This window comes from Buteo buteo, chromosome 24 (genome assembly GCF_964188355.1).
Source record: "Buteo buteo chromosome 24, bButBut1.hap1.1, whole genome shotgun sequence".
Lineage (NCBI taxonomy): Eukaryota > Metazoa > Chordata > Aves > Accipitriformes > Accipitridae > Buteo > Buteo buteo.
Window position 1 is genome coordinate 10,133,022 of NC_134194.1, and position 22,795 is coordinate 10,155,816.

At 45.4% G+C, this 22,795-nt stretch overlaps 2 protein-coding genes across 2 annotated transcripts in view; both read right to left on the reverse strand.

Moving 5' to 3' along the window:
* Positions 1-215: 215 nt before the first annotated feature.
* LOC142044197 (ovoinhibitor-like) lies at positions 216-11,701 on the reverse strand. The gene is made up of 16 exons (XM_075056387.1): positions 11,610-11,701; positions 10,790-10,809; positions 9,800-9,936; positions 9,555-9,615; positions 8,917-9,050; positions 8,398-8,458; positions 7,230-7,366; positions 6,743-6,803; positions 5,806-5,942; positions 5,285-5,345; positions 3,961-4,094; positions 3,823-3,883; positions 2,407-2,543; positions 1,375-1,435; positions 906-1,021; positions 216-405 (listed from the first exon to the last, which is right to left on the reverse strand). The coding sequence occupies exons 1-16, from the start codon at positions 11,662-11,664 to the stop codon at positions 360-362; spliced, it is 1,419 nt and encodes a 472-aa protein (XP_074912488.1). The 5' UTR covers positions 11,665-11,701; the 3' UTR covers positions 216-359.
* A 5,558-nt stretch (positions 11,702-17,259) lies between these two features.
* The window catches only part of LOC142044183 (serine protease inhibitor Kazal-type 5-like), a 114,744-nt gene continuing 109,208 nt past the window's right edge, over positions 17,260-22,795 (reverse strand). Inside the window, exons 12-15 of the mRNA XM_075056351.1 lie at positions 22,127-22,254; positions 21,699-21,762; positions 18,510-18,562; positions 17,260-18,064 (exon numbers count right to left, since the gene is read on the reverse strand). Coding sequence (XP_074912452.1) covers positions 18,557-18,562; positions 21,699-21,762; positions 22,127-22,254 — 198 coding nt within the window. The 3' untranslated portion in view covers positions 17,260-18,064; positions 18,510-18,556. The remainder of the gene's footprint in view (positions 18,065-18,509; positions 18,563-21,698; positions 21,763-22,126; positions 22,255-22,795) is intronic.

Genomic DNA, 22,795 nt, shown 5'->3' on the forward strand with positions numbered 1-22,795 from the left:
GACAAGAAGACTCTGAGGAATAAGGAAGTGCCTGGGAGCTCCAAGGGGAGGCCAGGCCCTCATCACAGCAGGGATAGCACTGACACAAGGCAGGAAAAGATTCACCCACGTTGTTTGGTAGAGCAGAACATCAATAGAAAAATACATCTGCACAACTAGAAGTATCGTGTTAGGGAGGAGGAGGGGCAGAAGGGATGAGACGTGCCATTCAGAGACATGTTGCCAACTGAGTTTATTGAACAAGTGTTTCAAGACCTAAGGAAATGAGACAAACTGAAGGGAAGTTGCTGGGGAAGATCAGCACATGGGAAGTCACATACAAGGGAGCTTCTTTTCCTGGGCTGGACTCCAGCACAGACTTAGCATTCAGTCATACTCATGAGGTTGAGAGTCCTATTGCTTTCCCTGGTGAGAATAGGAGAGAGAAGGATTAGACACAGAGCATATTTAGTGCTGAAGCCCCATTCCTCACTTCACTGACCCAAGTGTTGGCTTAGTGTTGACTGGAGATAAAGAACAGTCTCAAAAGCCCAAATAATCCCCTTCATTATTATCATTAAAACAAGGATGAAAGGTTTCACACATTTGACACAATCCAGTCTGTCTGGTGAAGTACTTTCCACATGCTCTGATGAACTTGTGGGACAGTTTACATGCTGGTGAAAATGAGTATAATACCTTTGAAGTTAACAAACAGGAGGGCATGTACAGATCACAGAAATGGGCTCTTCCCATTTTCCCTTAAAATGCAAAAACCCCACCTCCTTGCACAAGTCATGGTGCACCGAAAATGTCCAGTGTACACCCATAAGCAGTTAGTCAAAAACGTATTATGAAACCAGCCCTGCATTTGTAGTAGATACAAGAATTGATCATGAAAGAAAGAGCTTTACTCTTGTACGTACAGGTAGGCATTGCAGAAAACACATCTGTTGCCATATGTTTTGCCATCGGAGCCGCAGTGGGGCAAATATTCCATGGTGCAGACAGGAGAGACTTCTTGGAAGTTCTTGCAATGCTCCTGCACACAAAAGATAGATGTAAGTCTCTCAGCCTGAGAGCAAACTGTAGCCCCCCAGCATAAAGAATGACACCCCAACGAGAAATCAAACTGTCTGTAACACCATAATAACTAACTCAAAACCTTCCTCCTGGTGGCGGGTGTGATCTTGTACTATTTCTGCTCACTGCCACATTTTTTCCTGCACTGTTACAGAGCAATGGGATGGATGTTGGCAGCGTGAAATTCCCAAGGGATCTCCTCAGGTCTGCACACCATTGCTCCCCCAATTTGTAACCAAGAGCAGAGGACAGTCCCTCATGAGCGTAACAGACACTGGACCTCACTCTTTGTTCCCATCCTTTCCCACTCACCTTTGTAATATCCTCTTCACAGCGTCCGTTCTTTCTTTTGCCAAGATTGGTCCGATGGTCCCTGGAGGAAAGAGAGACCATCATTAGCCACAACCTTCCCCATTACAACCACAGTGCAAGAACAAACCTCACTCCCACATAGTGCACAGGAGATTTTCAGATAAACTAGCTTAGCACTACCTGCACAACACTAACAAGAACACGCCCTGATGGACCAGGCACTTGTCTTTTGGAATAATGCTCTCCCCAGCTGATGCATCTCCCTCTGTGGGGCTCTGGGGTTGAATGCCCATGTGTCCTGGTTTTGGCTGGGATAGAGTTAATGTCCTTTCTAGTAGCTGTTTTGGATTCAGTGTGAGAAGAATGTTGATAACACGCCGATGTTTTCAGTTGTTGCCAAGTAGTGTTTAGACCAAGTCAAGGATTTTTCTTTCAGCTTCTCATGCCCAGCCAGCAAGAAGGCTGAAGGGGCACAAGGAGTTGGGAGGGGACACAGCCAGGACAGCTGACCCAAACTGGCCAAAGGGGTGTTCTATACCGTGTGATGTCATGACCAGTATATAAACTGGGGGGAGTTGGCTTGGGGTGGGGGTCACTGCTCGGGAACTATCTGCGCATCAGTCAGTGAGTGCTGAGCAATTGCACTGTGCATCACATGTTTTGTATATTCCAATCCTTTTATTATTATTGTCATTTTATTATTATCAATATTAGTTTCTTCCTTTCTGTTCTATTAAACTGTTCTTATCTCAACCCATGAGTTTTACCTTTATTTTTCTGATTCTCTCCCCCATCCCACCGGGGTGGGGGCGGGGAAGTGAGTGAGCGAGCGGCTGCGTGGTGCTTAGTCGCTGGCTGGGGTTAAACCACGACACCACGTCAAACACCAACAAGGGCAAGCAGAAAAACAGGGGTAGACAGACAGGACCCATCCAGCACAGGGATTCAGAGAGAGCCCTTGCACATTACTTGGCACTCACAGATCCAACCACCACCACTGCGAATTCCCCAGGGAGAAGGACAAATACTTACAGGTTGTGGGCACACAGCGTACACTCACTGGCGTAAGTGACACCATCGGTACCACAGACGGGATCGTAGATCATCGTGCAGGCCATCAGCTGTCTGCCGTCCTTCAGCGTGGTAGTTGGGTACTGGCTGCAGTCAAGCTGGGGAACAAAGACGGCAAAAGCTCTGGCATGGGCTCTGCTCTGTGCAAGGGTGCCCAGACACAACCCTCCCTGCTTATGCCCCTGCCTTTTAGGATCTGCCATAGGACAAATTATGGTTATATATCAACTCATTCTTCATGGAAAGCTAGCAATTTCCTTTCACAGCCTTATGCTGGAGAATAATGAATCAAGGCTTGAAGGTAGACATTACTCATTCAGCTTTGTATTTATCATGATGCCCCTATGCCTTGCTGTACCTACTGAGATATTACAAAATGCAGCTCAAAAATAATCTGCAAATCAAAATGGCATGATGTATGCCCTTCCTGCAAGAGGGCCAACTGTGATCAAGGTGTTTTTCCTGGCCCACAAGAATGGAAGGGAGATGTGCTGACAGGACTTTTGTTGCAACGGGATGGCTCCAAGTGCTGAAAATCTGCCAGCAGGACTGACAGCAGTTGAAGCTGATTTACACCAGTTGAAGAACTGGCTTTGCATTTTAGCACTCCCAGTTTCTCCAGTGTGAGCTCTTCCTCCCTGATTTATGTATCTCACCCAGTCTGAGCACAGAGTGTACTCGGGAAACAAAGGAATGACATTTCATAGTTTGTTTGTATAGAAATGAAATATCTGACTCAGGATGCTGACCCTTTCAAACACATGCTAATGAGATGGCTTTGTTCTTCTATTACCCAGTGAGTGTAAATAGCTTAGAGCTGGCCAAATACAGTTAATCTGGTATTTTTACAAGATTCATTGTTGGTATACATCAGATTACATTGCATTTACAAAAAAAAAAAAAAAGAGAGAGAGGGGGGGTTTAAATCCCCTGGCACATTAGGCACCAGCATTCAAAACAGGCAATTTTCTAATCTTTGCAGAACATCCTTTTGTAAAATGCAAGCATCCAGAAGGCGCTGGGTACCCTGGGTCCTCTGCGTCCCCTTCCCATGTTGCCAAAACAGACTGCTAAGTTCCTGCAGCAGCTATGATAGACCGCTGTGGGAAAGGGATTTCTTCTTGTAAAGCCTTAAATCCTTTATGCTGCCTGTCTCATGACTAATTCCTCACCTGTCCTCTCCTCTTTCTTTTCCTGACTGCGTGCAGAAGTGCACAATGTTCCTGCTGCCAGGAGGGTGATACTCACCCGCAGAAGGAAGGACGGCACAAGCCGTGACTCCCAGTGGAGGCTACACCAAAACCCAAAACCAGCGTTTATTCGAGTTATGCAATCAGCACCAGCTCAAGCTCTTATTTTTCTTTAGGTTTTACTTACTTGTGGAGCTTCCTCTGTGCACCTTCCATCATGCTTCTTGGCAACATTGGTTCCAAATTCGCTGGAAGAGAAAGCAGAGTTAAAAATGCCCAGCAAGTAACTTTATTGAGCTCTCAGGGGGTCACCTCCAGGGCTTACATATTATGGGCACACAGCACACAGTCATTGCTGTAGGTGACACTGTCTGTGCCACAGATCTCGTGCAGGATGAAGGGGCAGGCTGCGATGGCTTCGCCAGTTTTAGTATTGGTCAGGTATGTGCTGCAGTCAACCTGGGGAGATAAAATAACGATGCTGGGTCAGCTGCTGGGAAATGGAAGAGTGCCTCATCTGCAGTCTGTCCACTCTGATCCTCCAGATTTTACAGGTTTCTACCAGAGGAAAATCAGAGGGTTTTTTAAGATTAGTCTTCTATTAGAAATGAATTAATTAATTGTAGTTGGGTTTGGTATTGTCTGCTAACAGAGGGAAGAAAGGAAGAGCTGACCAAAAAGATTATTTTCCCAGAGAAATACGTATGCAAGTTTTAAAACAAGCATTTAAGCCAAGGAACCTGATTTTAAGTGTTTGACATTAAGTCCAGCTTGACATAGTTAACTAAATCCAAGACTTTGTTTCAGCTTTTTCAAAACAGTAGCAGGAACTGTTTCACCAGCTCCTTTTGCAAAAATATTGACAATATATAAAATCTAACGGTTTAAATATTTGAGGATAATAGACAAACACTTATTAGAAGTCAGTCTACACTAGCTAAGCATCACTGGCACTTCACTGTCATTTTGCATAGTTTCCCCAATGGAGTGTTTCTTATTACCCATATTTCCCACATGGTCCAAGAGCAAATTAAAGCAAAGACAACATTTTAACAATGTCTCTTTACTATAGAAAATATATTACGGTCCCTCAGGATGCATGAAGTTATTTTTGGTGCTTTAGAGCTGCTCTGCATAAGCAGAATAAATGCATTGAGATATTATCAGCACATACTGTTACTGTGCAGGATAATAAAGCTAATTCTGCATGCATACCTGAGAGCACATTTTTCCTGGCTGACCAGAGCATGAGGATTTTTTAACCTGCCTGTCTAGTGCAATGGAAGTCCTAGAACTGAATGAATACACAGACACCTAGCACAGCCTTCTCTCTTTCTCTCATACTGTCCTAAAATGGGCTGCATGGTTCTTGGGCCGCCTCTGATGATTTCTGTTCAGAGATCTGCAGTACTGGGACATTCCGTTTCTGAAGTCCCGGCCCGTTCCCGTTCTCTCTTGCCCTCACGTACAGCGCATTGGCAGCAGCCACTGTGAGCAGCTAGGGAGAACCACAACACCAGCACGAGCCCTGCGCATCACCCCTCCACGCATCCCGGAGCATGGCGGGTGCGCTGAGCCCAGCCAGCGTCTTCCTGGAGACTGGAGAGAGAGTAGGAGACGGCACTTATTTTATAACTCGTTACACTTACAGGAGTACTTTTCTCCTTGCATCTTCCCTCATGGCTTTTCTTAACGTGAGTCCCATGTTCTCTGAAAGGGAGAGGTTGGCATTAGCGCGCTCACCGACTAAGCCCTGTGACACCCAGGTGCCACAGAAAGAAAACCAAACTCATAGCCAATATATATGATAAAGGAGGTATCTGATTGCCTAATGAACCACCTTCTCCCAGTCATTAGCAAGTGTAATCCTAAGTCGTAACAGACCTATCAGGTCTCCTCACTGTGTGCTACGCAGCAGTCCCATCCACTCTTCCCTCAGCCCAAATACCACAGCCCTCGTAGTGTGCTCGGACTGAGAGCTGGCTCTCCCACAGCTCCCCGGAGGAGAACAAACAGAGCATCAAGGAACAAAATCAAGGTGACGGGGCTTCAGGAGGTTGAAAGAGAAACAGAAAGAGATATATAGATATGTTGGTATCAAAAGAAAAGCCGTATGAAGCGCTAACCATGGCTAGTCAATCCAAAAGAGAATACTGTGTACAGTACTTACAGGTTATGGGCACAGATGCCACATTCGTTGTCATAAGTAAATCCATCTGTGCCACAGACTGGGAGCAGGATCCTTGGACAGCGTATCTGGGCTTTATCAGCCTTAATCATTCTTGATGGGTATTGACTGCAATCGATCTACAAAAAGCAGGAGTGTCAAACCTAGGCAAGTTCTTGTTCTCTGAGAAAAACCCCAACATAACCTCCTGCCACATCTGTTATGCTGGGATGCTGAGGCAACACTAGTGCTAAGACTCGGTTCTCTCAAAACCAGGCTGCGTCAGTTCTGCATGAATCCTCTTATGCACAGAGGGAACTGCACAGCACTGCATAGTTTGTGAGATGCCAAATCACTAGGGTAAGTAGCTCTGTCAATCCCTAATGCAAGGTATGCCAGAAAAGTAAAAACAGAGAAAAAACATAGTCCCCTTTTCATCCTGCAGTGTGAATATAAACGAAACACCAAAACAGTGAAGGAATTTGGACTTTGCTGACAATGCATTTGAAGAGCATCCTCAAAGGAAGATCTAAGCCCAAACTGACCGACTTTCACATTTATGTGTTGGCATGTCCTAGACACCAACTCTGGGATTTCTCGGCTGATACACTCGGATCACAACTTCAGGTGTGCTCCATATACCAGAATATATCCCCACCCCAAAGGTTGGTGTAGGTATGAATTCATAATGAAAACTCTGCACCTAGCTCCCGTGCAGCCCATCTGCCAGGACTGTGTGGGCAAGGAGGCCCCAGAGGACACCTGCCTCAGGACAGATGGGATTTTTAGGCATCCTCAACACAAGGGCCTGACAAGACTTAATAGACATGTGGAGAAAGCCAGGCTTCAGGCCAGCTCACTTTCAGAGTAGATGTAGCCTCAGGGAACATTTCAGTTAATACAAGCAAGAGAAGAAATATGCCTTATATTGAATACTTACCTCGGAAGTCTCCTGTCTGCATTTTCCATTATGCTTTTTGCTAACATGGGTCCTGTGTTCTCTGGAAGAGGGAAACAATAAAGTTGAGGAACTAAATGCTTAACCTCTTGGTCGCAGTCATGTGTAAAATGAAGCAAATCACAGCTTCAGACTCTATAAGAGTGTATCAGAATAGCTACATTACTCATTAACAAGCTCATCACATCTTCTCATAACATGCAATTTAAAGCAATATTCTGAATTATTCCTTCCTCTGCTCAGTCACTGCCCAGGCCACAGACTAATCCAAGAAGCTGCCATCTGACTCTTCAAGATTTCCCCTCATGAGCACAAAGAAGGTATCAGGAGGAAACTCAAGGTAAATCCAAAACCAATCCAGTTTTTAAGAGACTTGAAGAAATAGGCATAAGCAGAAATGCAGAAGGTTGGTTCTCAGGACTGCAAAGCATTGCTGGCTACTTAGGAGTGCTCTACGTATGGCACTTACCCATTGTGGGCGCAGATCCCACATTCATTATCGTATGTAATACCATCTGTGCCGCAAACTGGACTCAGGATCCTTGGACAAGATACTAATACTTTGCCATCTTCAGTCTTTCTTGTTGGGTACTTATTGCAATCAATCTGTCAATAGGGAGAATTAGCTCTGGTGGAGCCCCTGCTATGTGAGAAAAATTGATGCAAAACCTTTTCATTCTGTATCCCAGCCTCCATTGTTTCTGCAACAGGACAAAGCTCTGATACACTGAAGCTAAATGTTCAATCAGAAATTAGCTTTCTGAATATTATCCTAGTTCTCTAGGAGTCAAGAAAAAAAAGACTATCTTGAAGAAGGGATCCTTCAAGCAGAAGAACATGTACAAAATTTTGGGCCCGTTTTCATCAAGAAAAACAGTCTTGAATTTAGTGGGAAACATTTTTCACCAGCTGGAAATCTGACTAATGCTGTTTTGGTTTATGTTGGTTTTCTCCCCACTTCTCCAGCTCTGTGACTACTTATTACTTCAGACTCCCTGTAGTTAAGCACAGGGCTTGAAAAGATAGAGAAAAAATGGTTATCTATCAGTTAGAGAATGGACTTTCTATATCCCAGAATTTTGGTGCTGAAATATAGAAGCTTCTCTTCCTGAGGCACCAGACTATTGGCCTCGTACAAATATACAATAAATTATACTCTATAAATATGTATGCTTAGTGCTCTTACAAGTCTCACTATGTCTGTGAGAGCAACCAGCCTGGGAGCTTTGAATCCCTGTTGCAAAGGGTGGAAGCACTTGCGATCTCCAGAGAGAAAACTGCCAACCTGCACAGCATATTGGCAAGTGAAATCTTGGGCCTCCCCTTCCCCTGCGCACAAAACCCAGCTTAATATATAGGGAAGCGAGTTCTGCAGCACCGACTCGCTGCAGCTTCTCTTTTCGTATCCATCCCCTTTCTCCATCGTCGGTTTGGTGTGGTATGCGTGGGGTGACCCTCTCTTTGGAGCAGGGAGGATGCAAAACCCACCCTCACTGTGCATAAAAGCAAAGCGTGGACTGTGACCCTCGTAAGCCTTGTCATATGGTCCTCTTGCAGTTTGCTAGGGAAATCTGTGGGATTATCAGGATTCTATTTACAGTCCTAAGAGATGGATTTTTTACATCTATTGCACTTACAATGCCAGTATCCTGCTTGCATTCTCCATCATGTATTTTGCTAATGTTGGTGTGATGTTCTCTGAAAGAAAGAAAAGCTTTGGTTAGGAAGCCTTGAGAATAACTTTTCCCAATACACTCTAGGCACTGGGACAAGAAAGCAAGGTCCCATCCACCTTGTGGGACACTACAACTGCTTGACTTGTCTGAATGCATCCCACAGATGGTAGCAGCAAATGCATGGTATTTCCATATCACATGGTAATTAAGCGTTAGGAGTAACTAGGTGTTACAAGTAACACTTTGATCTGTTCGTGGCTGTGCTCTGGGTTGTCCTCTGGTTCTTTTGTGGTAACCCTCATGAGCACAGACAGAAAATAGGGAAGAAAACTCAGGTTGGTTGGAGAATTACAAGCAGCCAGCTCCAAAAAGACCTACAGAGACACCTGCATTAAGAAAGACTAGTGTTTTACAGAAGCGTTTCTGAGAGCCTTAACTATCACTAATTATCTAGAAGGATATTCTATACACAACACTTACGCATTATAGGCACAGATCCCACATTCGTTGTCATAAGTGAAGCTATCTGAGCCACAGACTGGTTTCAGTATCCTTGGGCATGCTACCAGGACATGATCATCTTTTACAGTTGTTCGGTACCTACTGCAATCAATCTGTAAAAATAGCAGGAATAGAGAAAAAAAACAAACACATTTTCAATATAAAGATAAAACACTTCTATGTAGTCTGCTTACTTTCCTTCAGCCTTTGGGGACAAATCCAGCATCAAACTAATTCCACCATCAAAAGTGGAAGCCAGAGTCAGTTCTGTGGGAATTCTCACTTGCTGAAAAAAAATGGCATAGGAAGGAGGACTGCGATTTGGATTTTGTGAGGCCCTTCATAAAATCCTGCTGGAGCTATCCAGGTGGTGAGATCCAACCTTCAGCCAACACAACATTTTCATTTTATTCCCAATTACAGAAGCTAGAAGTCTGAATTAGAAAAGCACAGAGACATGGTACCAGATAGCCCATAAAAACCCTCTCAGCTTTGGTTATCAGATTTTAATTCCCTTTGGTCTGTACAGACCAGCTATGCATGTTCTGTTTTCTTGTGTGGTGTTTGAACTGTCCCCTTTTACATCCAGCTGAAGTCTTCCATGGACTTTGTCTTACCATAATAGATTTCAACTCGCATTCTCCATCATGCGCCTTCTCCACACTGGCACTGTGTTCCCTAAAAGAAAGCAGACCCGTGTCAGGGATCACAGGCAGCAGCATCACCTTGGTACCAGCAGCGTTGGCACCCAGCTACTAATTCACATGCTCCTCTGCCCAGACTATCTTTGAGGGACGAAGATGCCACCCTTACCCTCAGTGCCTTGCCCCAAGTCTTCCGCTAGGTTTCCAGCAATACTCACGTGTTGTGGAGGCAGATCCCACACTCGTTGCTGTACGTGGTGCCGTCAGTGCCACAGACTGGCTTCAAGTTCCTTGGGCAAGCTACCCAGACTGCACCATCCTTCCCAATGCCACTAGAATACTGGCTGCAATCAACCTGCGAGCGCAGCACAGAATTAGCCCCAACGTTGGCTCCCTCATGGAAAGAAACCCCCACGCAGTCTCCCACCGCCCTAGCCACAGCGCCTGCAGCTCCTGCCGAGAGGTAAATTACAGGCATTATTTTGAATCTGCTCAGGCAGTCAGGAGAAGTAAATCTTCTCTACAGGAGTTTCTGATTACGCTTTCCTGCTGGGGTCCAGGGGAGGCACAGCACGGAGGAAGGATTGCTGTGGGTGAGATGGTGCCTAATGAAGGCAGCTGGTAATTGGGAGCCTGGCGGTACACCAGAGCCCCTCAGCTCCAAATCTGATAGTTTCAAATCTTGCTGCATTCTCTGGCGAGTTACAGGAGTCACATAGCTGCGTGGCAAGAACCTGCAGACTAAATCCATTGCACAGACCCTGCTGTTTTCCTCTCTATGATATAAGTATAGAAAACCTATGCAACTAACACAGTTCTGTGGGTCTTACTGTATAGAAAAAATTATCGGAATCACAGTCTTTGATGCTTTCAAGCATATCATCTTAAGACAGTATTCCTCATGGGGAGGTAACCTACTGCCTTTGGCTTGGAGTAACTAAATTACGTCTAAGAGTTAATATAATAGGATTGTATAATTACTTCTCGTTTTCTTCATTTTATTTAATGAACTGAAAATATTGTAAAAAATGGGAGATCTTTTGCTTCCTCGTGAAATTGGCAATATCGTTCAGTCATGCACTGGCAAATATTATTTGAACAGCCAAGCTTTCATTAGATTTAATCCACTTGCTCATCAGGTAATTACATACTGTTTCTACTTTACCAGAAACCTGGAATAGAACAGAATAAATAGATCAGTAGCTTACCTCAACTCCGAAAGCAATACCTGAAAGAGAAAAAAAAAAAGGAGACAGATAAGTAAATCAAATTATTGATATGCAGAGAAGATATATGTAAATCTTTTCATGAAACTTAAATTCAGCAACAGTTGTTAACTAGTTTATTTGGTTTAGGAAAACATGGAGTTTTACATTATGCCAGTAAATGGTCATAGGATGTATTAAAAGTTACTAAAAGTTTCATTGTACTTTTGAGGGGAGATAAAACAGGGGAGAACACATATATTAATCCACCCCTAAGATGTTACAGGGAAGCGATACAAGTACTTTTAATTCAGTACTCTTGGATTTTAACCTCTTCTAAGAGACTTCATATTTGACTTTCAAAAGTTTGGACATGCACGTTTAAGATGACTGTCAACCACTGGCACTGTCCATCTCCAGACACGTCCTTCTCAGTTATCAGGAGCAGCACAGTAAACTTACAGAGCAATCTTGGAGGTTAAAGTTTGCATTTATATTGCTCACATGGATAATGATGCCATTTCTAACAGTTTTACTCTGCCCTTATACACAGTACTTCCATGTGCAAGCTCCTGCCCTGCACTAGGACTGCTCCTTCAGCTATTTGCTCCTATGAAGAAAGGAGATTAAAAGAGACACCTGTATGAGGTTTGCTGAAACCTCAGTCTTGAAGTATAATTCTTTGCTACACTCTCTCAAGAAGAATATTTCTTCATGGAATAAGGCTCTCCTCCATGTTACAAGACCCAAACACTTTACTGAAATGAAAATTCAGCTCCGATTCAGGTAGATCAATCTCTGCCATATGCCAGAAAATACTCACCTAAGCAGCAGCAAAGGGCTAGAGCAGCCTTCACGAAAACCCCTGTTCTCTTCATGGCAGACAGAGGTACCGCTCCAGTGCAGCCTGCTAGCTCTCTGTGTGGGAGAGGAAGATTGCAGATGGGAGCAGGAATATATAGCACACCATGATACCAAGTGGTCCCACCTTATTAGGTAATGCTCCAAGCCTGTCATCAACATTCAAAGCCAAAAATATATTTACCCAGCTCTAGATTTCTAGCTAATGATTGACACAGGGTGTATACCAGGAAGGGGCCTTTTCCATGGCTCGAGGGGAACGTGGAGCGTGCCAGGACCCCTCTCCTCCCGGACGGATCTGTCCCTGCCCTGGGCTGCCCCTCGCACGGCTGCGACACGTTGCAGGCTCACGTCTACCCTGCGGCTGGTTAAATGCAATTAGACCTTTCTCGCAGTTTTCAACTGAGCTGCCAGCTGATAGCCAAACCCCTCGTTATTTAACCTCAGAGCATGATTTTGTACTCTTCACTGCTGTGTTTCAGCCCAGTTTGAGCCCAGGCAATTTCAGCCCAGAAGGTCACCCTGTGCTCTGCGGGAGAAGTCTTGCTCTTCCCCTGTTTTAAAAAACTCAGCAGTGCTCTGCTCCACGTGCCAACTTTTTCTGTACTACAGCAAGGAGCAAAGATATTAAGTTTGGTCCTAAAATCCATCTTTTTTGGCTGTTCGCCGATAACTCCCATAGTACCCTCTGCTCATCTGCTACCACCTCGCCCATGGCCAGTTCCTGACCCACCTCGCCAAGCCTAAGCAACACCATCCCATAAGGGCAGCAGACCAAATGCTTTGGATGTGTGCATAGGCTAGATATACTGTATTTCCTTTATCTAGGAAGTCAGCCAACTTTGCAAAGATTGATATTAGCCCATGCATGGTTTCCTTCCTGAAAATTCACTGTGTACATTACCCCTTTACACTTTATATCTTCAGTTTTCTTCAAATTTCTCCTGAAGGTTTGCCCACTATTAAGATAATAGAACTTGGATTGGTCCTGAACACTTTTTTTTGTCCTTTATTTAAGGAGATTTTTGGCAATTCTTTGGATTGATCTCAATCCCAGTCTTCTCAATTGGGATCCTAAGTCCTCCAAATTTCTCACTAACTTTTAATCTTTCAAATTCTGTACTTGGTAATCAAAATCTTTACTTGCAGATCTATTTTTGACATAATTTAAACAGAGTGAGCTCATGTTGAATCATCCCAGTTTTATTTTCTAAGAGAAGGACTTCTCCAACATCTTTCTCACTCGAAAAGCAAATCCACAATAGCACGATTTGGGGGATTACCTCATGGAAAATTCTATTTGCTTTCATATCCAGGAGCTATGCTAATATTAGTAGTTTGCAGAGTGCATCTGCAAAGCTAAAGTCTCCCCAAATGCCAGCATTTCCAGCTACATTAATATCTAGTGACATTAGACAGATCTCGATTCATATATCTTGTTTTCATTCCTTTCACCTGATATTCAGTCCGGGTGCCTCCTGCCCTGTTCCTTATCTCAGTCCCACCAAGTGTCAAGGACTCCAGACCTTTGGACCAATGCAGGCCTCAGCTACAAGGACCCTCTGTTCATCCTGATTACAATATCCATCTCTCAGGGCTTATTCCAGCCAAGACTATCATCAATTAATGCTTCCTGGCAGAGGAAAATGTATCTTGACAACTTAATTGCCAGACTTTGTAAAAGCTGTCATGGTCAAGCAAATTCCTGCCAATGTCCACGGAGAGGACACCTGAACCTCATCAGAAAGGAGATATTATTTGCAAACCAAATGTGCAGTTAAAATAGATTGACTCAGCATGTTCTGTCAAGATCAAAGTAATTCTCTTCCAACTAAGTTATTAAATTTAGGGAGTAGTTTGCAATAGGAGACAGATTAAAGGGACAGAACAGCAAACACCTGTCAAGGGTCTAGAGAAGGAATTGGGATCTAGAAAACATCACCACAGCTATAGCACCTCTGCTGTCCCCTGCACCAGCCGAGGCACATAGTGCTCGCCTTTGGGCTCCTGCCCTGTGCACAAGGAAGATCCATGTTGTGATTCTAAGAGCGAGCTGCCTGCTTCACGGAGAGCGATTCAGCAAAGCTTTTTCCACCAGCCGTTTGTCCGTCAAGACAGAGCCTTTCGGGACCAGAGCAGAGGGCGCAGCACGTCCCACCCACGCAGGACAGGGAGCTGCAGGAGAGGGAGACCTTTGGTTGTCCCTGTGTGTTTACACCCATGTGTTCATGCAAACCCCACTTTCAGTCATGTTGTGTTGACATCTACCTGTTTATTTTCCCTTTGCCAGCTGTGCCTGGAGAGGGAGGTCCACCTGGCCAAGCAGCCCTGGACATGAGCACTCTACTGCTTTCTTCTGCTGCCTCTCCAGGTTACCTCTAGTCCCAGCTGTGAATTATCTATCAACATTTCTGCAGAATTTCACCAACATGGGCCAAGAAAGGAACTGACCCCTTTGAGGCCAGAAGGCAGTAAAGTCAACTCATCTCTTTTTCAGAAACATATGCAGAAATTGTCCATGCTTCCCATCCACAAACCAAATTTGCGGTTGTAAGTATGCTTAACACTAAACTGTTTCTTTGGGGACCTTCAACATCAAGGATCTGGATTTGTAATTTGCAGGTAGTTGCATTTACATCATACTATTTTCGGTGAACAATTTGAGTGGAGTTGCTCATACCTTCATGCAGGGGAAAGCATTGAAAATTCTGGTGTTGCAGTCTCAGTGGAAGGGCTGGGCACCAGGAGGGCTCCTGCAGCGGACTGGAGCAGGGAGATCCCAAGGAAACAGCCCAGACAAGAGCTCCCTTTAATAGGGAAACCCTTGCAGGAACAGACAGATGTGCTAACAGATGCTAGACAGGATCCCTAAAGAAAGGAAAGAGAGAGGCCTATTCACAAGTCCCCAGGATAAAAGCAGATGGGCCATGGAGCAGAAGTTGTGATGCTCAAGGGAAATAACGCTGAAACCCCCAGGTACCCATACGCAGCAGTTGCTTGGTGGGATTGAGTGTCACAGGCACGTAGGGAGAGCCAGGAGAGGGAGCTCTGCAGCAGATCCAGAGGGGCTTCACTGCACAAACGGCATCACGTTCTCCATGTCGCACCTCGCTCAGTTCTTGAAGAAACAAATGGCCCTAAACTGCAGGATTTCTGGCACTGTCTACTGTGACAGACTGCAAGAGGTCCCCTGGCCAGAGCACACCTTGCTGCCACGCATGGGCTCTCCCTCCACGGCAGCTGTGAGAGCAACTGGGAGGTGGTGGGCAGAGCTACCAGGCTCCAAATGGACAGACCACAGAGAATTGAGAAACACCGCGGAGAGTTCAAGGTCTGCTGAGGCATCTGCCAGAGTCAACAGTTCTCACTATATACCAAGAGCAGCACCTGCACGCCCTGAAGAATTGCATAAGTACCTAACACCTTCTATTAAAAAAAAAAAAAAAAAAAAAAAAAAAAAGGGAAGAAACTCAAGGTCCCTGCAGAGAGTAGTTTAGCTCAAATCCAACTGCGGTGAGAGGCCTGGAAACCGAAGCTCTCAATTCATAACACCAGTTCTGCAAAGCCTCAGAAACCGCTGTGAACCACATGGGGTCTGTGGATATTAGCAAGAGACGCCCTTAATAAAGTGTAATTTACAGCAAACTGAAGAATCCCCAGAGTGCTGGTACCTTTCCAGTTTTGTAGAGGACTGTTTTGGCCTCATTACTGTTAGAGGGCAACGCAAAGGGTAACCAAGAGCAAACATAAAAGAAAGCGTGATAAATCCCCAATACCTCTTGAACCTTTGCCTCCTTCTCCCCAGGAACCTCATCAAAATAACGCGTGGCATTACTCACACGGAGTCCCACCAGAGCTCCGCCACAAGCAGCGCTGCTCAGGACAGATATCATCATCATCGAGCCCTCGGAGTGACCTGCAAAAGGGGGTTGAAAGCAAGAAAGGACTGACCAGGCAGGCTGCTGAGAGCAGAAATGAGTTAGCGTTGCTACCTCAGGTAGGGCTCTTAACAACAGCACAGGCGGTTTTAGCAAGTCGCTGTCCTGTGCCTTCTCAGCAGACGCATTTGGAATCTGATTAATGATCCCTTATTGCCAGCTGTGATTCTTGTGGATGATAATTTCTGCTGGCAGCAGGAGAAATTCAGAAGGTGCTCAAACACTGACAGAAGAGACTACTGGGGCACTATCCTCATCAGTTCATTGCTTTTGGTGCATGGTTAATGCAGGTTTTATGGGTGATTATTTCAGAAGTTAAATACTTGAAATCACTACAAAACATAATAGCTTTCAAGTACACTGATTTTCATTTGCAAGAATTTATCTTAAGCCACAAATTGTGCGCTGCTTTTATGAAATCATGTAGATGTCCCTGCACATGATTTTAGCTGGAATCAGTGAGCAGACATCATCAGAGAACATTTTTACTGTCTCATATTCATCATTCTCAGGCTGCATAAATAATGTTCAAGAATTTACTTGTTTCATCACAGCTCAAAGGCAGACAAGCTTTGCATCCCCCAAAACAGCTAACCAGGACCAAACTGGTGACTTTCACCCTGCATGACTGTACTTGGTCAGTCATTTTCCACATAGAAATAAGGGAGGGGATTTTCAATGTAGAAATAGGCAGTAATAATTTATTTCTAAATCATAGTGTTTGCTCACATTAAAAAACAGCATACAAAATATTAATAACTACTTTTGTCAGAGTCTGCTGATAATAAAATTGGATTTTAGTATTATCAGCAGAAATAAAATATGATGTGTGCGGAAGCTTTTTGAGAGTTTAAAACCAACTCTCATTAACTGCAGTAGAAAAAAAAGGATTTGATAACTTAACTGAAAAAAAAAAATTCTATGTCTTTGGTGGGAATGAAATTAATTGGCATTAGGTAAAATCCTGCCAAGATCTGAAAGAAAGTCATTCTAGCCTTATCTGCAACAGAAAGTGTTTACAGATCAGGTCACAGCTAAAATGGACTCAAACACTGTATGTTCACTCAAGGTCTTCTGGAAAATCCTGCAATAAAGTTTATACAAATAAAGAATGTATTTGCTTTAAGTAACAGCTATAAAAGAAAGTACAGGAAGTGCGTGCAAACTGCCAGCAGATTTCTGTTAAACCAGGATCAGTCTCCTGCTCTGCAAATCCCACGCCATTCTCAGATGTGTTGCCCCTAGTGAGCCAGGGGAGCCTTAGCTCAAAGACCTGGCTTTATCTTAAAATAGTTTCAGACTATAAATGAATTAGAACTCTCTGTTGATCAGTTACATCTCAAAACAACAATACTTTTCCTTAAATAGCTTAAGCCCTTCAACACCATGGAACTTCTCACTTCTCCATCTCCTCCAGCACCCTGGAGGAAGGATCCCTCGCTGCAGAAGATGGCTCCCAAGATGGGCACTGTCTGAGCCCTTGTGCCCACAGGGCCTTGTTTGGGGAAGAAAGTTCAGGCCAAGGCAGAAGGGTGACCCAGAAGCACACGGTGAAGGTCCATGGGCCACCAAGATGACTGAGCTTTCTGCTTGGCCAGCACTACCTCAAGGGTGCCTTCAGTACCTTCCTGCTCAGAGCAAGAAATACTGCTGGCCAGATTCACACCTCCAGATCCCAGAGACCTTCCCAGCCATGCCCCCAGCTCCGGCTTTGGTGGTGCAGGGCTCAGCACACCATCTAACATGACCAAGGTGCATCTACTTCCCACAGCTGCTCAAAACAAAGTGGTCTGGATTTCCTCATGCCTCGGATGAGGAGGCTGGAAGAAGACACTTACTGCAACAGCTAAACTGCCAGCCCAGTACATGGGGTGCTTTTAAACCAATTTTCCTCTGTGGGTTTCCAAATGTAGACCAATTAAATATCAAAACAACCCTCTGAGGTAGGTAAGTATCTTTTAATGTCCGTTTTACAGGCAAGAGAAAAGGGCTGAAAGGGCAGTGAAGTGGTTGACCCAAGACCCCACAATGAGTCAGAGGGAACCTGACCCCTGGTCCCTCCTCACAAAACCCCAGTCCATGCTCTTCCTCCTCGGGTCCAACATCTTTGCCAGGTATTTACAGCAGCTGGTGCACCCCGGGGGCCTTTGTGCTTGCTTATTGCCTAAGGTGCACGCAGCGTAAAGCCAGAGTGGGGACTCGTTTGTCCCTCCCGCAAGGCTTAGTGAAGAAAAGTGACATGAAGCTGCTGAGTTATCTTTATTGTAGAAGCACACTAAGACACAGCGAGGCAGCAGAAACCGCAACAGCACGCATGGGGCAGACCTGGGAAGACACCGCTGGGTCCCCACAGCCCTTCGCCCTCCACCTGAGCAAGGACAGGCCCCGTTCGCTGCAGAAGGGGATGAAGGCAGCTCTGGCAGTCCTGGGGACTTGGCAGCTCCCCTGATGCTCAACATCAACTCTTCCTTTACTTGCCCTGGGGAGACAGCAGGGAGACAGTTTATTACTATAGTCCCAGAAGGCAAAGAGACCTGACAGGACCATGAGGAAACCTCAAAGCTATGATGCTCCCATGCTCTATAGGGGCTCTGAGCCACCCCTGTATCCCCACGATGGGGGACAGCAGCACGATGCTCTGCCAGCCTCTTCCCTGCTCCACAGGGACAGCTTGGCTGAAAAAAACAGAGCCAGGGGAAAAGGAATGGGTAGAGCCCAGCACGGCAGGCAAAAGTTTGCGCATTCCCACGGGCTCAGCCCCACCATCCCCTGGCTGCGGTGAGAGGGAAAAACACACTGCAGAGCCCTTTGTCACAGCCCCGCAGCCCATCCGGGCAAGGCTGGACGCTCCAACCCTTGTGAAACACAACCTTCAGAGGACAGGCTGGCCAAGAGGGGGGAAATCTCTGCCCCTCTCTCTGTACCTTTAGTCACAGCTGATCCCCAGTGTTTCCTGGCAGTCTGAACTTCATTACTTCTGGAAAGAAAAAGCAAAAAATTAGTCCATCCCAAGCACGACCGCTGCTGTGTAACACTTGCCAAGCATTAGTATCAGTGTGACGGCCCCTCCGGCCAGCTCAGCAGCCACACAAAAACTGCAGCAGAACCTGGCACCAGGGCAGGCAAGTTGGGTTGCTGCCAGCCTAGGAGCACAAGACTAATTTCAGCCTGAAGCTAGGTGCTTTCAACACCTACTACCTAACCTAAAGGTGCTGCTCTTTTTCTTTTTCCTCCTTCTGCCACTTTAAAAGAAGCATGACAAAATAAAGACCATTATAAGAAAACCAGGACTTGCCCATTGCAAACTTGGGAGTTGTCTGTTTGTTAAGAAACAGATTTTAAAAAAGGAGAAACAGGATATTCCCTTTTTTTCCCCTGACCTATTGACTAACGTGGACAGACTGGCGATTACCACATAGGTGATTTGTGGAAAAACATTTGAACAAGTAAAGGAACTGCGAGCTATGCAGCATTAAAAATAAAATGTGCTGGAAAGACCCACAATTATTTCATCCATGTGACACGGCACTGCAGGACCTACTGGACAGCTAGCTTGCCAAAACCAATATCTAAACTCAGGACTCAAACCTACATTTATCTTCAGTAAAGCAGAACAGGATCAAAGGAACTTGGTTACGGCACAGACCTCCCAGGGAAGCTGGTGAGTCCAAACGCCGGCCAGCCTGAAGCCCCAGGGACCAGCTCTCTCTGCAGAAGGTTTTCCACCACAGCAGTGCACAGATACATCTTTTAGTGTCAGATCTCTTTCAAACCACACTGCTCCCATCCCTTCCTACAAGCATCCCTCCTTGATGGCAATCTGGTCACCAGGCATGGAAAGTTGCCAGAAACACCTGGAAATCCAGTAGGAGCTTTGCAGGCAGGAATAGACGCAGACACTGAGCTGCAAAGGGATGATGTGGCTTGGACACACATTTCGTCAGGCAACCCAGCACCCTCCATGGATAATTTCAAAATACAATTCGAGGAAATATTACGTTCAGGTAACAATTCCTTATCTTCCTCCAAAGCTTAAAGACAGGCCTTTGCATTTTCATTCTGCACATTTCAACTGTCTAAAATAATGTCTGATGCCAAAAGCACTGCTGGAGATGGTTTCCTCTGGGTTTTAGTAGCTTATATTGAGTGCCTGGATCTTCAATAGAAAGAAGAATGCATTATACCGCAAGTGACCACGAATTTAAGTGCTGAAAATAACATTGCTCTGTACATTGTTCATAACCTTCCATAAATTTCCAGTCTGGTTCTTCAGGTGACAAAATATACATAAATAAAGAAAAAATCATTTTATGCGAGGGTTTATGTTTGGCTTCTTTTGCCCCAAGGAAAAAGCTTATCCCTTTCCCTTTTAATTGCATCCAACTCTCCCTGGAATACTTAACACAGCTACAAGCTGTCTGACTTTCAGTAAATGGCATATTCCTCTAATTGCAAAGGCTTGAGAGCTGTAACAGCTTGGTAAAACACAAACCAGTAAGGAATTGCAGACCAGGCACAGTTTTGTGGGAATCCTCTCTATTTTTCAGTTGGCATGGTATACCCAGTCTCATCTGTCTTGGGCAGTGTGAGCACAGTCACCAACAGGCTTGCGTAGTGCCTAGTCTCCCCATGCCCCCAGAATACACAAGCCAACAGTGGTTCCATCACACTGAAGGTCAAGACACAAAGGCCTCCAGTATGATCACAGGAAAAGTTATTTCTCTCTGCACTACAATTTCACCAACTTTAAACAAAGTTGAGAGCTTGAGAGCACTCTGCTGCTTTACAGAAAAGGGGAAGAGGAGCTGGGATGTTTACTTATTAATGTTTTGGGGATCTGGTGGCCTTGAGCAGAGGAAGGCATGGCGTGACAGCTATTCCACAGGAAAGCTCTTTGCTGCCTACAAACACATTGATACCAAATTCATATTCAGAATCCAAAGCTCCTATGCAAAGTTTTACAGAACTTCTCTTTGGTTGGTTCAATATTTCAATTCTCTCCAGGTTTGGAGCGGGAACAAATCTCAGTATTTCCCTGGGGATGAATATTCAGTTTCTCAAGAGTTCATGCCAATACAGAGGACAGTCCTCTCTGGGTGCTACCAGGCATCCTGCACACCCAAGAGACAAACTGGGAGACCCTGGCTGCAAATCAAAGTGCTGGAGACTGCCAAGCTTCCACTGGTGGAAAGACAAAGCACAACTAAGAAATGTTTAACTCATCCCACATAGCAGATGGTACATAATGTCAAGGCTCAAGACCTTTCCCAAAAGTATGCCACCTAGTGTATAACTTTCACTTCCCAGCCGTCTCCCTGGATATTACATGGGAAACGAGCCCTTTATGGTTTATGCAGTTCTGGTCTTTCTGGCCTCACCAAAGTCCCAAGAGGAAAGCCAGATGTTTTCCCAGATACGTCACTCTCCTACCATAAAGTCTAGGTAAAACATGGAGAACTATGCCCAGGTTATATATTAAATCCAAGTCTGAACCTGTATTTAAACATCTGGACCACAAGCACCCCACTCCTGAGGCTCTAATGATCCCGCCACAGATGCAGGGGCCAGGCTGGCTCCCCAGCATGCACTTGGAGTGAGAAATGGAATGCTACCCACAGCCAAGAGGCACTTTGGGTGGCTGTTTTCTCCACCTTTCAGCAACATCCCACCCCAGGGGAGGGAAGAAAAAAAAAAAGAGAGGAGATAGAAGGCTCCAATACCCCTCTTCCCTCCCAGCCTGTGGTACAACTGAGCCCTCCCAACCTGCAGGACTCCCCGAGCTGACCCTAACAGTACCAGAGCATGCTGCACCACATGGCTGAAGAGCAGCTGTAGAGCATGACTTTAATTAGCCTGTTAGTTCAGTTAACTTTTTCATTCAATTAACCCTTTAGTTAACCTGACTGCAGGGTCAAGGTGTTGACCCCCAGCTGCTGCTGAAGAGCACAGCAGGGCAGCTGGTGACTGACTGCCAACTACTTCTCATTTTTCACTGTCCATGATGTCTGCCTGGATCAGCCCCCCCCAAGCTGAGACAGTGCCAACAGGGGAGTTTCACAAGAGGAAAGGAAAAGATTGATGTTTCCCTAGCCCAGCCGTGGCACGCTGCTTACCACTTCAGGGGCAGGCTTTCGGCATTCACCTCGATAGTTTACCGTGATGTAGCTCGAAGCTTTCCTGCAAAGGGTGGACAAGACATTGCTTATTATTCCCTTTCAGTGCCACTGCTCTCTGCCATCGGCATGACAGTCCTCTGTGGACTCCTTAATACTTCGGTGCGACTTCCAATATGATGGCATTTATTACTCCCCAAACAATCTTATGATCAGGCAGAAGGGGAATAGGGGACTCTGGAAACTTGTGTATCTTAATTAGCTGTCATCATATTAATCTCAGGCATTTTGATCTATGTTTGCTTAACAGCAAGGCACCAAGGACACTTGATAGTGAGTCATGATATATCAAAACAAACACTGTACTGCAAAAGACACTCGGGAATGGTGGATAGCCGTGTATTACTGAAATCTCTCCGCCTACTCACATGGCAGCTGAACACAAGTCACATTCATTTTTGTATGTTTTCCCATCAGTGCCACAGACTGGTTGTGAGGATTTGCTGCAGAAAATCCTTCCACCCTTTACCCCGTGCAGAATTCGATCGCAGTCCAGCTGAAGAGAGAAAGAAATCACATTTGGTGCTGGTTCACTTGCAAGACCCTCCTTCACACAACTTAAAAACACTTACAAACCAAGCCTTGCCGTGGGGCCCCTCTGCCCTGCAGCATGTCCACCACACCTCCAGCAAGGCCAGGCTTGTAAAGAGATAGTGCGTCCTGTTGGACTGGCCGGCCAAGCTTTTGGGGACAGAGCCCTCCCTGCTCCACTGCCAGGCAGAGACCCACTCATCTGATCCACCTCGGCACCTTGGTCCAAGGCAGGTTTATTTCTCTCACCAGGGATCCGCAAGAAGATGAAAACTTCTGCTACCTGTCCCTAGTCCTCCTTATCAGGGCTTTGATACCGATTCATCTCCAAGAATAAAGATGAAATCCACTGGTCAAAATTAAGGAAAAAAAACCTCTACAGCACACTGCCACTGCCCCAGGGCAGTGCGACACACAGTGCTACTTCTGACACCCACCAAGTTCAGAGACACAAGCATATAAGAGCAGCTATAACTAATTAAGGGTGCCCTCTTGTTTCCTCTCAA

Excerpts from the sequence above, each read along its gene's own strand:
- LOC142044197 (XM_075056387.1), bottom strand. The coding sequence starts at position 11,664 with ATGAAGAGAACAGGGGTTTTCGTGAAGGCTGCTCTAGCCCTTTGCTGC. Across the intron at positions 9,937-10,789 it reads GTATTGCTTTCGGAGTTGAG|GTTGATTGCAGCCAGTATTC; the intron begins GTAAGCTACTGA and ends CTGCGCTCGCAG. Across the intron at positions 4,095-5,284 it reads GCAAGGAGAAAAGTACTCCT|GTTGACTGCAGCACATACCT; the intron begins GTAAGTGTAACG and ends TTATCTCCCCAG.